General features: G+C 33.8%; 1 protein-coding gene across 5 annotated transcripts in view; it reads right to left on the reverse strand.

The window, feature by feature from the left end:
• The window catches only part of SNCAIP (synuclein alpha interacting protein), a 239,367-nt gene that overhangs the window by 110,988 nt on the left and 110,902 nt on the right, over window positions 1-17,477 (reverse strand). For 3 of the 5 annotated variants that reach the window (XM_069087822.1, XM_069087821.1, XM_069087819.1), the window contains exon 2: window positions 15,808-15,910. In XM_069087822.1, the coding sequence (XP_068943923.1) occupies window positions 15,808-15,864 (57 nt within the window). In that variant the 5' untranslated portion in view covers window positions 15,865-15,910. Of the gene's footprint in view, window positions 1-15,807; window positions 15,911-17,477 lie in introns of those variants that run through there. The other 2 variants (XM_069087824.1, XM_069087823.1) reach the window with 1 other exon arrangement.

Raw genomic sequence — 17,477 nt, forward strand, 5'->3', positions numbered from 1 at the left:
TCTCTCTCTCTCTCTCTCTCTCTCTCTCTCTCTCTCTCTCTCTCTCTCTCTCTCTCTCTCTCTCTCTCTCTGTCTCTCTCTCTGTCTCTGTCTCTCTCTCTCTCTCTCTGTCTCTCTCTCTCCCTCTCTCTGTCTCTCCCTCCCTCTCTCTGTCTCTCCCTCCCTCTCTCTGTCTCTCCCTCCCTCTCTCTGTCTCTCTCTCTCTGTCTCTCTCTCTCTGTCTCTCTCTCTCTCTGTCTCTCTCTCTCTCTCTCCTACACACACATACCCATATATACAAACATGTATAGGTACATATATGTACATGCACACACATATAACAACACTGTAACAACAAATAATGATTCCAGAGGATGACGATGAAATGGACTACCAATCTCCTGACAGAGAGATGCTAGACTCAAATTACAGAATAAAACACATACATATACACACATATACATATATACACAAATATGTGTGGATATGGTCAATGTAAACAAAAGTTTTGTTTTTCTCCCCAAGTCCCACCCCTGCATGGCAAAGAGATGGAAGAGAGAAAAACTATTTTTGTTAATAATAAAAAAAATCAAAGAAAAAATTTATAAGAAAAAATAATAAAAATTGATAAACTGGAATTTGTCCCAAAGTGCCCTGGGTCTTGTTCACATATACCTCTTTATTAATAAAGCACTATCTTTCAGTATAAAGAACAATATAAGTGCTATGCAAACACTTTGAAGCAATAGCATAGTGGGACAAAATTTGTGGGTTCAGTTTCTTTTAGCTGTTCTAGATTTTTTCACAGGAGATAACCAGACCCTCGAAACATCCAAGTTCATACAAAAATGCATCATGTTATAACAGGCTTTTGTTGTCTACATTTTGTTTGCTTTCAGGCCCAGTTATCAGCATTCTATTTCCATAACTGAACATTATTGTGTATTTTTTTTCCACGAGAAAACTTGTACATAAAAATCTAGCTGTTAAGTTACAAGGTATTATGAAGATATTATCTTTTTCTCCTTCTCCTTTGAATTTTTGTGTATGTATGCCCAGAAGCTTTTGAATGAAAACTGTTATTTAATTCAATAAAGAAAATAGGGTATATTCAAGATTATAAATTCTTGACCTATGAAAGACTAGTATTTTATTACTGAAGTGAAGTTTTATAGTTTTAATATCTGTTGCTCTTCAACCCCACTTAGATTCCTTGGTCTGGAATTTCTAATAATAAACAAAACATCAATGTAAAAGTAAGAATAACTGTATTCCCTGTCTCATATACCCATCCAGGGTCTTTTTGGGGACTAACAATCTGTCTCATGTTTAGGCATCAACAACAAAATAAAGGGAGTTATTAGCTCTGATGTAAGCACTTGGGTTAAAAACAAAACATTGAGTATTGGTGTTATCTTTGATTCTTGACTTTTTTTTCAGTTCTTTATCCAACAGTTTTCAAGTCCTACTTATTTAACCTCACAATATCCCTTTTAACTTTCCCCTCCTCTTTCTTTCTTCTTATAACAAGTTTTCATTATAACTCTCTGGCACTACAGAAATAGCTTCTTAAAACTTCCTCCCACCTCTGCTTTACCCTCCACCTCCCAACACATATATGTAATGAAAGTGACTTCAGTGACTCTCTATTATGCACTGAGTAAAGTTTAGAATATTTTATTTTAAAAAAATATTTATTCAAGACTTTCCACAATCTGAACTACACCAATAACAATAAATACCTTTAGTTCTTCAGATGTTTGCTTCATCCTATTAATATAGATAGATGCCACTACTACAAATATAGATGTTAAAATATTCTGGAGAACTCAACCAAGAAACTGTCCTCAAACTAGAGCATTATTGCAGAACAAACAATGCTGCCCAGAATACCTAGAAGTAATATTAATCCATAAAAGCTAAGTAACAACATTCTAATAGGTACTGCCATGCCAAAAGTCAGAATCTTTAAGCAACATATAGTGAAAACCTATCATTTAAATAGCACTTTGAAGTTTGCAAAGGACTAGATGTACTCTTTTCCCACAGAACATTAAATATACAAGAATCAAAGCAATAACAAAGAGTATACATTTTTTGGGATGAGATAGTGACTTACTTGTTTCTGGGTCACATGATCTGTAAGGCGGAAGGATAGACATTTTCTGATACTTTTTAAAAGCCAAATATGAAATTATGTACAAGAGTTCATGTAATTACCATGATCTCCATTGGTCAAGGCAACAAGAAGTTATGTTGCCTTACAAATGAACCACAGAGAATGTTAGTCTCCAACTTTCTCACTTTGTCTTCCTTCCTCCCCCAATGAATCTGAACCTTGTATATGGTTCTGAGATCCACTCAGGAATAATTTTCATGTTGAAGTAGCCTCTGCTGGTATATCCTGCCCTTTATCTCACTCCACATTCCATAGCAACAAGCAATACACCTCAAATCTGTCCTCCTCCCAGTTATAAAAGACGGGGAAGTTTAGGAAGAAAGGAGTAGGCTCTACCTGGAATTGCAGTGCAAGGAAACAGGGCTCAGACTGGGGAAAGGTGCTAATGATGTCTTGGAGTGGGAGGAGCTAATGGATGAGAGTGAAGTGTTGTACAGGCGTGAAGGAGAGAGGTTTGGCATCCAGCTGGAACCATTTTCGTTCTCTCCTTCCCCCATCCGTTGAAACTAGAAAAGGCTGAAATCCTCAACATAGGAAGCTGAAAAATCTTTGATTCATCATCAAAGGAGATAAAATCGAAAGGTGAACAATATCAGAATGTAAGGGGGAAAAGATTGGAATTATCAAAGATCTCAGGAGGAAGAAAACTTTGTTAAAATCCTATAGCACCAGTAGATTAATCAACAAGGAAGGTATTAAAACAGAAGATAAGACTATCACCATGACATCTAAATGAGTACCCATATCTTTAAATAAATATTCTAAGAAAAATAGAATTCAACTAACATCAAATGAGGCAGAGGACCTTGTGATTCCCTAAGAAAGAATAAAACCATAGCACAACGTTTCTAAATAGTTTAATAGAGAAATCAAAATTTAAAAACACCAAAAACTTAAAAGGGAACAAATGGCATAATTTGTGGTCTGCACTGTATAAATAATTAGTAGAATAGAAACATGTGAGACTACACAGTGGCAAACTTCTCCAAAGAAATAAAGGAAACAACTGATTGGAAACTCAAATACACTGCAGTGAAGGATAATCTAGAAGTAAAAAAGAACTTTTTAAAAAACACATAATCTCTATAGTAACAAAATAGAACTTACTAGAACTCAGACATCAGATATATAGAGATGACTTAAAGATAACAGACCTTTAAGAGAAGATGACAAGTCAAAAAACCTGAACATCCTAATGCAATAAACAATATCCTAATTATGCCATTGATAAACAATGAAGGGAAATGTCTTCTGTAATCTCTTGGGAATAAGAAAGGCTATGGGAGACTAGGTAAAGTGAAGTGATAAAGGATTGTAAAAGAAAGAAAGAACAGGAGAAAACTTTATTCAGTGGAAGAAGGAGGTCCCACTGAAGAACACTCCCATGGGGGTAGAGATGTATTTTGTAATAGAAGACAGGGTGATTTTCAGAGAAATAATTTCCTTTAAAACAGTGCTGTGCTTTCATGTATATTATTCTACCTCAAAAGGGGGATCACAACTTCTGAAGGCAACCAGAATCCAAAAGGTAGGATGGCATGGATCCAGAGGAGATTTCATAGCAAATAGGAAAGAAAATTATGATTATGAATGCAGAAGTAGAACATAGAATCAGGAACATAGGGAAGTTTCTATCATGGGACAATAATATTTCTACTCTTGCTACTTCTTGGAGAAATTGATACTTCTAAGAATGAGACACAACAGAAAAAAAAGGAGGATGGGGCAATATCTACAAGACAATAATATAAAATCTGTTTAGGAGGTGAAACTCAAAACTGACATTTTAGAAAAGATAATTACATGAAGAAAAAGAGAGACTAAACAAGGAATAAATAAATATAAAGATTATGAATCAATCAGCCAATAAATATTTATCTACTGCTATGTGCCAGGCACTGTGCTAACTGGGGACATTAATATTCCTCTTTCAGATTTACACTAATGTAAAAGAAAGCCAACAATGCAAGAAATTAACAAATACAGAAATGAACAAATTACTGCAGAAAATAGAGCTAAAAGATTTGTGAAATGTTGTTATGGGACCATTAAGAAATATGTGTGTGGGGCAGTCAGGTAGCACAGCGAGTAGGAGCTCCGGCTCCAGTGTCGGGATGACCTGGGGATCGAATCCCAGGCCCAGACGCTTAGCACCCACTCAGAAACACCTGGCCGTGGAACTTTGAGCAAGTTACTTAACCCTGATTGCTTAAAAAAAAAAAAGAAATGTGTGTACACACATGTATATATGTGCATATATATGTATGCACATATAGTACATTTGTGTTTATTTGTATATCAAAGCACCACATAGAATATTTACAAAAATTGACCATATATAAAGGCACAGAAACATAAAATATCAAAAGTTAGAATTACTAAAAACATACCTTACAATCTATAAAGTAACAAAAACCATCATCAGTTAATGATGCACAAACAAAAGACACAGACCCAAATGGAGACTAAATAATGAAACCCTAAATAATGAGTGGTTCAAAGAGAAAATAAAAGAAACAATAACTATGTGAAAGACAATGTTAATGCCAAAACAAGATATCAGAATTTTTTAGAATGCAACAAAAGCAATCCTCAGAGGCAAATTTATATCCCTAATAATATACATTAACAAGAGATGACTAATGAGCAAATATAAATTTAAAAATTAGAAAGCTAACAAGCCCAAAAAAAAGCATAAAGAGGAGATATTGAAGATTAGAGGAAAAAAAACTAAGAGATGATTCTATGAAAAGACTATAAAATTATAAACCTTTAGCAGAGCTGACTAAAGAGGACAGAAAATCAGATCAACAAAATGGCAAATTAACAAGGTGAAGTCATAACAAAATCATATAAAATAAAAATTCTCACAAACTCCTATGAAGTCATATGCTAATAAAATGGAAAACATGAAATAATTTCCTTGAAAAATATAAATTACTAAGACAAGGAGAAAATAAGACATAAGTGTTAAATGATCTAATATCAGGTGGAAAAAAATAGTACTAGCTATGAAGGAACTATATCAAGGGGGGAAAACCTGTTGGTTGTTATAAATAAAATTTGCGCTAAAACATACTCATAATACCAATCTACCCTTTAATTTTCTTTAAAAAATTTTTTAATTTTTATTTATTTATTGCCTTTTTTTGGAGGGAATGCAGGGCAATTGGGGTTAAGTGATTTGCCCAAGGTCACATGGCTAGTAAATGTTAAGTGTCTGAGGCCAAATTTGAACTCAGGTACCGCTGACTTCAGGGCCTGTGCTCTATTCACTGTGCCACCTAGCTGCCCCTACCCTTTAATTTTCACTCCCCAATCCCAGACTCCTCTGATCCCTATAATTTCTTGGGATCTTAGCCCTTGATTAGGAAATGTTAACATTGATTAGTGGTCTCTCCCCTTTCCTCTATAACTGTGGATTTCTAAAATGGAGAATTCTATCAAACTTAAAAAAATTAATGCCAATACTATATTAAACTCAAAAATTGAGAAAGAAAACACTGAACCATACTTTTTTATGAAACAAATCATTGATATGCCTAAAGGCAAGGATAACACAAAGAAGAACTATATAGCAATATCATCAATGAATATTTATTAAAAAGCTTTAAATAAAATTCTGCCAGTCTACAGCAATTAACCCAAGAAATCACTCATCATGACCATGTTATATTTTTACAAAGGATGAAAAGAAAGGTTAGTGTTAGATAAACAAACAACATAACTAATCATATTAAAAGCAAACTATCTAAAACCACATGATTATCTCAGAAAATGCAGATAAAAAAGTGTTTCATAAGGTATAACAGTCATTTACACTTAGAAACCCTAAAAAGAAGAGATGCAGAGGGATTTTCTAAACAAAAGCAAATAACAAATACAGGAACAAATCAAGGATACTCATTCTCCCCATTATCATTTTATATCGTTCTAGAAAAGCTAGCAATTGCAATAAGGCAAAAGAAATAAAACAAAATAGAATGTCTATTAAGAGAGACAAAGAAGAGATAAGATTATCTTTATTTTTGATATGATATTTACTAGAAAATATATTACTAGAAAATCTTAGGTAATCAACAAAGACAGTTATTGAGACAATAGTTTCAGTAAAGATCCAGGCTACAAAAGACACTCCCCTGCCCCCAACCACACAGAATTTCTGTATAATAATAATAACAAATTCAAAAGGCAAGATTAGAAATGTAAACTCTATTGAAAGCTACAAAATGCATAAAGTATTTGGGAATCAATCTACCAAAGCATAGAAAATACTTCTATACATTCAATTAAAAATAAAAGCAATGTAATTAGCTGGATGACTATTCAAGGCTTCTTCTGAGGCTATGCCAATATGATAAAAATGACAATACAATCAATGTTAATTTACAGTTTTAATGCCACACTAATCCAACTATCAAAAGTATACTTTACAGAAACTTAATAAAATGATAAAATTAATTTGGACTAATAAAGCTCTAAAATATCAAAAGAAGTAATTTTTTCAAAGAATATGAATAAAGGGGGAATAACATTTCTAAACTTCAAACTAAATTATAAAGCAATAGTCATTAAAACCATTTGGTATTGACTAAAGAAAGGATTAGATCATTGGAACAGACTAGAAAAGGGAGAAATCACAAATAATAGAACATGATAGCTCAGGGTTCAATAAACCCCCAAACATAAATTTTTTTTAGGAAACAACTCCTTATTTGATAAGAACTCAGAAAACTGGAAAGCATTCTGGAAAAAAGTAAGCTTAGACTAATGTCTAATATCATATTCTACCTTACCTGAATATTAAAAATCATACCTTAAAAAACAGAAGAGAAGCAGAACTTTCATAGCTATGCATGTAAGATGTATTCTTAACTAAAGAAGGAGAGATGCAATACTAAAAGGTAAATAATTTTGATTACATAAATTGAAAAGCATATTCATAAGCAAAAATAATCTACCTACGATAAGAAGTGAAACAAAAGACTAGAAAAATATTTTTATCAAGTATTTTATAAGGGTTTGACACCCAGAATATATAAATATCTAACATATATAAGACCAAAAGCCATTCACTGGTAGACAAGTCAAAGGAGATGAACAAACAGTTCTCAAAGGTAACACTGCAAACTATTAAAAGTAACACGAAATAATTCTCCAAATAACTAATAATGTTTCATCTCATGGTCAGCAATCTGGTAAAGATGACAAAAAGATGGGAATAGTGCATTTTAGAGGTGTTGCCAGATGATAGGCACATTGGTACACTGACAGTAGAGCTGTGAATTGGTACAATTTCAGAAAGCAATTTAGAATTAAGTAAATAGAGTGACTAAAATGTCCTCACCCTTTGATCAAGAGAGTCCATTACTATACACATATGCTAAGGAAGTAAAACAAAAACAATATTCATATATGTATATATACATATATGTGTGTATATGTGTGTTTATTTACATACATGTGCATATACATTATACATATATATCCAGCACATTTTTGCAGTAGCAAAAAACAGGAAATAAAGTAGACATCTATCAATAGGAGAACAACTAACACACTGTAGTACATAAAGGTCATAAAGTATTTCTTTGCTCCAAAAATGAGCAAGAGTATGAACACAGAAAAGTATAAAAAGATTTTTTAAAAGTATAAAAAGAGTGGTACAGAATGAAGTATTCAGATCCAAGAAAAAATGTAGACAACTTCAACAATGTAAATGAATAGAATAACAAAGGACAAAACAATTGGGAAATGTTGAAAAATTACAAAGAAAAATTTACAAAGCAAAAACCCAAACTCTGGTGGGTTGGGGCTCTGGGTGATGGTGATTGAAAGGTGAGAAGCAACCTTCCTACCCACCCGCTGATAACTGTTGGGAGTGCTGGATGGGGCATTGGCATGTCCCTTTCCTAATCCTGCTAAAAGATTCTAACTGAAAGATTATATCCTTTCTAGATTGTTGGGAAATATCTTCCAGGTCCTATTACTGCCTAGCTTAGGAAGAAAGAAACAGGAAGAGAGACACCATCTGTCCTTCCCAGGCTGCCAAAAAAAAAGAAAAAAGGAGCCAAATGTTTGTCACCTTGACTATAATTCTTTCAATTCTGATGTCATTCCTATTGTTTGCATATAAAAGAAGGAAAAGTTGGCAGCAGCCAAAAGATCGGCAGTTGACAATTCTTGCCCGATGTAATTAATGAGAGAAATGCATGGTGATTGAGAGAGGGAGCTCCTTTTGCCCTTAATGAGGCAGAGGCATGGTTCCCCTTTAGAAGGAGTCGATGGTGGAGGAGGAAGAGAGAGCCTTTGAATTCCCCAAAGAGAAAAAGACAGACCCAATCAATAAGTAAAAACTCTCAATTAATTTCAGCTTGGAAGAATAACCTTTCTTGGGGTAAGAGCTCTGAATTTTGACTCACAGAGCTACTAAGGCTCATTGCTGCTCTCTGGGGCTTTCTGTTGCAATTTTAGCCTTGAGGTAGTACTGAGGTACTAATTGCATTTGTTGGAACTTGTCACTCACTAGCTAAATTCTCTCAGCCCCTATACAGGTGTATTGATCATCTCTATTCTCTATTTACAAAGGCTTTACTCACCCATGCAACCTCATTCCAGCTTGCTACATGTATAGCTACCTTCTACATTATCTCTATTGGAGTCATACATGGGAGCTCACAATGTTGTTATACTTGGAGAATTTATCCTAGGAATTAAAAAAAGAAATCTTATTTTCTATGTTGCTTTTAGTGTTATGGCTATTATTTTTGAAAAGATTATTTTATTTTCCTCATTTGATTGGAATTCTTGTTGATGGTTTTGAATTTTGAGCCAAAATGGAACATCAGAAACTTATATGGTTTTATTTATGGGAATGACACTAAAGCTGTATTAACATGTACCTTGCCATGGAAACCTAAGGATCAATGGGCTTCTTTACCTGACTTGTGGCTAAAATCTTTTATATAGGCTGTCTCCTCATATTAGAATTGGGACCTCCTTAAAAGCATGGGTCGTCTTATTTGTCTATTTATATTCCCAGAGCTTATCATAGTGTTTTATTTGTAGTAAGTGCTTATTAAAAGCAGTTTCATTCATTTTATTCATTAACAGTCCAGGTTTTATTGATTATAGCTGGAAGAAAAGTCTATCCATCCACTTTTGTTATACCTTTATTGTCAGAAGTTCATTTTAAAAATAGCTTTGTGTTTATTTACTGACTGTTTTGACATTTTAAAATCTGTTTTAACTTTCTTTCTTGTTTTGTTTTGTCTCGTCTACAATGGGATTTCCCCTTCCCTAATATCCATCCCCACTTCTGGAAATTTTATTTTAGTTTGTTTTTTTCTTTTCTTTTCTCTACTTTGAGCAGGCTTTTAGGCCAGCTCTATTTTGAATGGATTTTCCATTTTATTCTCATTTTGAATGTAATTATAAAAACACTTTCTGGCTATTCTTTACAACATTTACAGTTTTGGTTACATTAAAGTCCTGCTTTTTCAGTTTTATTTTTAACATATTTAGGTACAGTTCTTATTTTCACAGGGACAATTTCTCCCATAACTATCCATTGTTATCATGGGAATGTCATTTATGTCACATGTTTTCCTAGATGCTATCAATACAGTTGTTGATGAAGTTATGAGATGGAACAAGTGTTTTGATTTACTGCATTCTCCTTGCATAGTTATTTGTCAATTGAAGGTATCCCCTCCCCCCCAAATATTGACATTGTTTTTCATTATTTTGAGCTTGTTGTTTCCTTGGTAACAATTGGCATATTTGTTTTATTGTTTATTTTCCATGTATTCCCTGCATAACATCTGACCCTATGGAGATAAACTTTGTACATTTATTACTTAAGTTGCCATTACCAGTTTGCTAAGCCCTTTAAAGTTGGAGAAATTTCTTAAAAAGGTGGGTACTGAATACATTTTTTTTTAATCGTAGCATCACACATGTCAAATTGTACTCAATTTTCCAAATAAAACCAGGTGCATGGAATTTTTCAGGTCATGGGCTCCACTTCATAATCCAAGTTGCAGCTGTGGTCTCAGGTGTAGACAAAGTCTTAGCCCAATTTTTCCACCCAGGGTGTGTGTAGTCTGGCCCACAGAGCTCCATCTGTGCAATAGAAGTCTGGTATTCCCTTTGGATTTCTGATGGGAGCAACGGATTGTACCTGGTTCCCTAACAATAGACACTTCTTTAGAACACTTACATAAACCCACAAAATTGAGGAAATTGGCAGTTCTCACCAAACTACTATTCTAAGCAATATAAAATAAAAATTAGCATGGTTTGGAATTTTAGACCTTTTGAAACCCTTTTGCTTGAATTCCATGATAGCCCTGTTAATAAGAGAGGGGTTATTACCTTCTCTAAAGGGATGAAACAGCTAAAGAAAAGAGAAATCAAATAACTTTCCTAAGATCACACTGTTGTCAGTTATTGAACTTCTAATCTCTTATTCTCAAGGTCTTTCCTTTATATCACACTGACCTCAAAAATCAGTCAAGATTTTCCTTAAAATGCACAGTTCCTGTTTTTGCTATGGTTGACCTTGCCCAGGACAATCAATCATGCTTACAATACTATTTATGCTATAAAAATAGCATGCTGATTTTCTGATCTTAAATATGAAAGGAACATATCAAAGCCAAGTTTAGTAACACCTAGGTAAATGGTATTCCTGGGAGGGAAGTGTGTGCATGCATATTTAATTTGAAATACAGCCTTGAAGGAAATACATTAAATTATGAAAAATTATTTTTAGCCACATAAACTCACATTTTGAACCTTTATGTCTCTGTACATCCTCCCTCCCCAGAATGAATCTGCAGGGTTATTGCACAATGTTCTGCCCTTTGTGCTGGCAGAGGCCCAGGAATATATACTTCAAGTTCTTCATTGTGAGGGAAAAAAAAATATGTTGTTTTGGAATCTGAAGGACTGTCAACCCTTCTGCCTTCTGTGTTTTGTCTCAGTAGGTGAAAAATAATAATTTTATGGTTGTTGTATACCATTACATAACCTGTATTGTAATTAAAACAAGAAATGGACTCATGACCAGGAGGAAAGAATATGAATCACAAGCTAGGTTGAGACCATGTGTAAAAACAATTAGGTCTGGAAAGCAAGAGACAAGCTTTAGACCAGTGTGTCTTCCTTCCTGAACATACTTTTCAAATGAAATGTGCATTTTCATTCCCTAGAACAACACTTAACTAGTAAAAGGGCTTAAATCCTGTCAGAGACAGAGGATTATGGAGTTCTAAAAATGAAGGCATGCCTAATGGGAAATTACTTTTATTTCTATAGCAGCGAATGTATAAGTTGAAACCTTTTCATTTTTCAGTTTTAGTGACTGATTGCTCCTGTGTAACAAGAAAAACAGATGCACTCATTTGCTTCAGCTCAGATTTAGAAGGCATCATTTCAAAGTATTAGAAGTTACTTCAATCTCTTTTCCCATAAAATTCTCAACCACAGTCAAGATCGATGGTGGTCAATTTGAAAGCCACTTTTTACGCTGAACCCAGACGTAAAGGACCAATTGTGAGTTGATAAACAGGTTAAAAAACATAATATTATTTTGCCAAGAATAAGTCAGACTAAACTGGGAAGTTCAAAATCTCTTCAAACAGCTGTGTTCTTTTATAACTGAGCCAGGAGAGTTTTCTTTGCCTCTTGAAATTAATCTTCTCTTGCCTTATATATGCTTGGCATTTTTGTGTATTGCCATACTATATCTTCCTAGTAGAATGCAAACTCCTTGAGAGTAGAGATTATTCCATTTTTATCTGAGTTACTAGCACCTAATACAGTGCTTTGATCACTGAAATTAATGCATGTTTGTTGATTCAAATTCCTAAAAGGAGGTGGCATATCTTTGAAACCTAGCCTTCCTAAAGAGAATTTAATGTGAGTATGAGATGGTATTGAAATTACTGTCTGAAATAAAGATTTTTTAAGGCTGATTTCATTAAGAAGTTTAATGACAGATTAAAAATAATGAACTCTGACTTAAATTTAAAAAGTTTAACATTTAAAGAATGTGATTGGTAGTAGAAAAAGGTAAAGTAGTCATATTGACTTAGTCCATCTGCCTATATATATCTTGGACAGACCTCTGTGTGAATGTGGTGGGGGCTGAAGGGAAATGAAGGGAAAGAGAATAACTCTGTTTTTTTTTCTCTTATAGATTGACCTGTCTTTTTTTTAATCAGAGTTTTGAACACAAGGGCCTGTCTTCTCTATCAGGAGATTTTTAGTCCCAAGTGTCAGGCTTAAAAAAAGGGAGAAGGGAGTAGTAGCATTCCCACCTACCCAACAAATTCTTTTCTCATTTTAACTTCTGCAAGTGTTTTCTGTCAATTGTGGTTTTGATAAAATTAATAGAACAGCAGGTAACTCAGGGAAACGATTGAGACATAAACTATCTTGATTTGAGCAAGGATTTTAAAAAAATCTTTTTTGATATCCTAGTATACAAAATAATAAATCATTCTAGTACACTTCATTGGATTAGTAGTTGGCTGAATGTTGATTAATGTCTTGAAGTGATCCTAGAAATAAATGTATGCTGCAAAGGTTACTCATCAGTTCTGTCAAATCTAATATTTAACCATGTCTTGAGATAAAGGGATAGCAGGCAAGCTTGCTAAATTTCCAGATACAAAGAACCTATATTTCACATAGAGGAAAGCAAGTGGTGCAGTATATAAAATATAAAGTGTTAGACTTGGAGTCATGGACATTTTAGTTCAAATCCTGATTCAGATACTTACTAGCTATGTGACCCTAGTCAAGTCACTTAAACTCATTTAACCTCTGTCTCCATTTTTCATCTGCAAAATGAGGATAATTAGCAGAAGCTAGCTCACACGGTGAAGAGGATCAAGGGAGACAATATATGTCAACTCCTTTGCCCATCTCAAAGTGCTATATAAATTATAGCTAGTAATATTATGAAAACTGCATGAGTATACTAATACAGTAATATATTGTGGCAAAATATAAGATCAATTTGTTTTTAAAATACCAATTATTTAAATGCATAGGAATATGTAAATCAAAGAGCTGTAGTTATTTATACTGCAGAAACCCTTTTTTCCCTCTAAGATCTGTGGTAAAGCAAGGATGTTCATTACAATGACTATAACTTGGCATAGTTCTAGAAAAGTTAGCTATAAAAATAAGAAAAGAAATTGAGAGGATAATCATGGACAAAAAGAAAAAATGATCATTTTTAATGATACAGTATAAGTAAAACATTTAACTGAACAATTAAAAAGTTAATAATCAGTAAAGAAGGAGGTAATAAAATAAACTCACATAAGTATAAGCCTTAATCATTAGGTATTATAATAGCTAGCCTTGTAACATGCACCTTTTTCTGTATCTAACAAAAAGAAAAGCAAAAAGATATAGGAAAAAATTAAAAATAGCTTCAGAATGTTTATAATAGGGTGGCGCAGTGAGTAGAGCACCGGCCCTGGAATCAGGAGGACCTGAGTTCAAAGCTGGCCTCAGACACAACACAAAAAGCCATGACCTTGGGCAATTAACCCCAATTGCTGTCCAAAAAAAGCAAAAACAAAAAACAAAACAAAACAAAACAAAACAAAAGACCAGAATGTATATAATATCTGGAAATCCAGATAACATGATGCATATAGGAATTACATAAATATAACCATAAAACACTATAGGAATAAAAGGGTTACTTAAAGAATTAAAGAAATATTAATTTTTAATGGCTGGACATGTTATAGTGAATGCACCATCTTGTTCAGTTGTTTCCATCATGTCCGACTCTTCCTGACATCATTTGGGGTTTTCTTGGTAAAGATACTGGAGCATTTTGCCATTTCCTTCTTCAGCTCATTTTACATATGAGGAAATGGAGGCAAACAGGGTTCAGTGACTTGTCCAGGATCACACAGCTAGTAAGTGTCTGAGGCAGGATTTGAACTCATGTTTTTCTAACTCTACACCTAGTACTCTATCCATTACATCACTTAGGTGAATTGCAAGCACGATATGACCTAAATAAATTTACAGATTTTGTGCCACATCAATTAAAGTACAAAAGTTTACTTTATAAAATGAGACAAAATAATAACAAATTTAACACAGAGAAACAAAAGGTCAAGAATATCCAAAGAAATGATTAAGATAATAGGGAAGCAAAGAGGCCTAGCCACATCAGATCACAAACTATACTATATAGTAATCATCAAGACTCTACTACTTAAACAAAACAAAAACATAACACATATGAAGTTAGGTATATAAGACCAAGAAGCAAACAAATGAAAGGAATAGGAAAAGAGGTACCTTTAACAACTGAGAATAAGGGGGAGAATTTTGAACAAGCAAGGGATGGATAGGATTATAAAAGACAAAATGAACAATTTTGATTACACAAAACTGAAAAGGACGTGCACAAAATCAATGCAGCTAGAATTAGAAGTGAAACATTTAACTGGGAAAAATGTTTTTGCAGTGTATTTCTTTCATGAAGGTCTGATGTCTAAGATATATAGAGAATTAAATGTAAATATGTAAGAATAAGCATCATGAATGATCAAAGGATATGAACAAGAGGAGATATAAGTGATCAAAAACTATACAAAAATGTTCCAAATCAATGATGATAAGAGAAATGCAAATTAAAACAGCTCTGAAATCCTACCTCACATCCATCAGATTGGCAAGAGGAACTATGGGAAAATAAGCAGATTAATCTATTACTGGTGAATTTGTGAATTGATCAAACTGTTACAGAAAGAAATCTGGAATTATGTGAAGTGTTACTAAAGTAATTTAGAGATTTCACTCTTAGGTATATACCCCAAAGAGGTCAATGATAAAAAAAAAAGTTCCCATATACAACAAAATATTTATAGAAGCACTTTTTATGTAGGAAAAGGCCTGAAAAAAAAGATGCTCATTAACTGTAAAATGGCTTAATAAATTGTGGTACACTATTACTGTATTGTATGAAATAATAAATAGAATGAATACAGAGAAGCATAGAAAAACTTATATGGACTAATTGAAAGTGAAGTAAGCTTAGCCAGGAAAATAATATACACAACGATCAAGAAAGTGTAAATGGGAGAAACAGCAGCAAAACAGCAGATGTTTAGGGCTGTAAACTTATAATGGCCAAGTTTGAGCCCCAAAGAAGAAATGTGAAAAGGTATCTTCCTCTAATTATTTCCTCCACCTCTTTATCTTCCATCCACTATGGTTATGGAACATTGCACACATCAGACTTTTGCCATGGTCCTTAAGTTTTTCTGAGCTATTATTTTTTATTCTTTATTGTAAAGGATAAACTCTCTGGGCAACACAGCGTGAAAGGATATGTAGAGGAATAGTAAAAACAAAAGATATAAAGAAAATTTGTTTAAAAATAAGCATATGGAGAGGACAGAACATCCCTTTCAGGGACAGAAAAGATGAAATTCTTGCAGCGCATGAGAGATTCAACTAGTTTAACTATAAAGTCCCTTCCAAATTGAGAATTCTATGATTCTAAAAGAGATTTCTAGCCAAATTTGAGAAAATTATATTTGAAGAATTTATGATTTATACACTACAAAAGAAGCAATGGTTTATAAAATGATTATACTTACAGATATCTCATCACTAAAATCGATCTCATCCAAATCCAGGTATTCAGGGGCTTCCATTATTTCACTATGAACATTTTGGGTAGGTTAGAATGTTTAGAAATTCCTGTTTCAAAAGAGGAACAGACAAGAAGCAAAAAGAAAAAAGTTAGTCATTTAATGTCAAGAAACAAATCTAGTCTTTACAGGAATGAAAAAATGCCCCAAAGAATTTCAACACTGCAATCCCTTAAAGGCATATTTTGTTGCTTGTTAAGTTTTTATGATTCCAAAGACCATCAGCAAGAAGTCATCCTCTTGTTTCCAGCTTTGCACCCCCATACCCAGGGCTCCCCTCACTCCTCAACCTGTATCACATTGGGAAATTGGGACCTAGAGATCCATCCCAAGCATTCTGCGAAAATTACGAGAAGCAGTTCATCTTACATGTGTCTATTGATTACTCATAGGGGGCCCAGGCAACATAAATATTATATACACATATGTATAGGTGTGTGTATGCAGATGAACTGATCACAATATGTGCTTCATTTAAAAAACTCCATCAGATAATCAAAATGACTCAACATGGCTCCAGAAAAGAGTTTAGAGAAAAAATAAAAACCTCCTTCCTTTCTTTAAAGAGATTTGCAACAGTGGCTATATTATTAGACCTGGTCAATGTGTTTGTTAATTTTTTTGAACTGTTTTTTCTTCTTTCTTTTGTAGAATCCCATAGATTTACAGGCAGAAAAAGCCCCTCCATGAACTAGATGAATGTGCTTCCTGGGAAATGTCATTCATAGCCTCAAAAAGAAGTCTTTCAATCCCAGCAGACAGGATTTATCACACATTATGAACTGAATAGGGGAAGGTTTAAATGAGCAGTAGCAACAAATGGAGGGCACTCTGGAGGAGAAATGACTTTTAAGTATTCCAGGAACTTTTTCTTATCCTGTATCTCCTTTCTTCTAGCTCTGAAAATCCAGGGGAAAGTGAACAAATATGTGACTTTCTTTCTTTTTTATCTGCTTCTATTTGTTTTATTGCCAAATGCAAATGGCTAAACTTATTTATGTCTGTGTATTTTCCTGCTCTTTTAAATTTATTTATTTCACTCAATCAGTAAGCATTTTTAAGCACCTACTGTATGCCAGGCACTGTTCTAAGAGTTCTAAGGGCACAATTGACTTGTTTGTACTTTAGTTATGGTTTTCATTGATAAGTATCATATAATTTTAATTGTGTCTGAGTAAAAGTCTTTGCTGTAAACAGTATGGCTGATAGTGGTTATTTGACCACAACAAATTTAACTGACTAAGAAATCTCATTTCCAGCCTGGGGAGTCATATCAGTTGCCCTGGGGCTCAGAGTTTTTTTTAAATTAATTATTAGAAATATGAATTAATAAACATTCCAAAAATATTAGGGGGAGGGGAGGGAAAATCACAAACTCATCAACCTATAAACACTTAGCCTGGGCTAAATGAAACCATAAACCTATCTGTAGCAAGAGGGACTCTTGGAATAGAGGTGAGGCTAGGCAAGGTCTCTACCTTCCCACAACTGGAGAATGGAGTAGGGGACTGTGCTCAGAGGGTACATAAAATCAGTTCATCTGTAACCTGTGTTTGGAAAGTGTGAATTTCTTCCAATGGCACTGACATATTAGGGAATATTTTGAGCGTAAGGTT

Source organism: Petaurus breviceps, unplaced genomic scaffold (assembly GCF_028583685.1).
Source record: "Petaurus breviceps papuanus isolate PSGF00001 unplaced genomic scaffold, PetGlider_PUasm1.0 183, whole genome shotgun sequence".
NCBI classification, from domain to species: domain Eukaryota; kingdom Metazoa; phylum Chordata; class Mammalia; order Diprotodontia; family Petauridae; genus Petaurus; species Petaurus breviceps.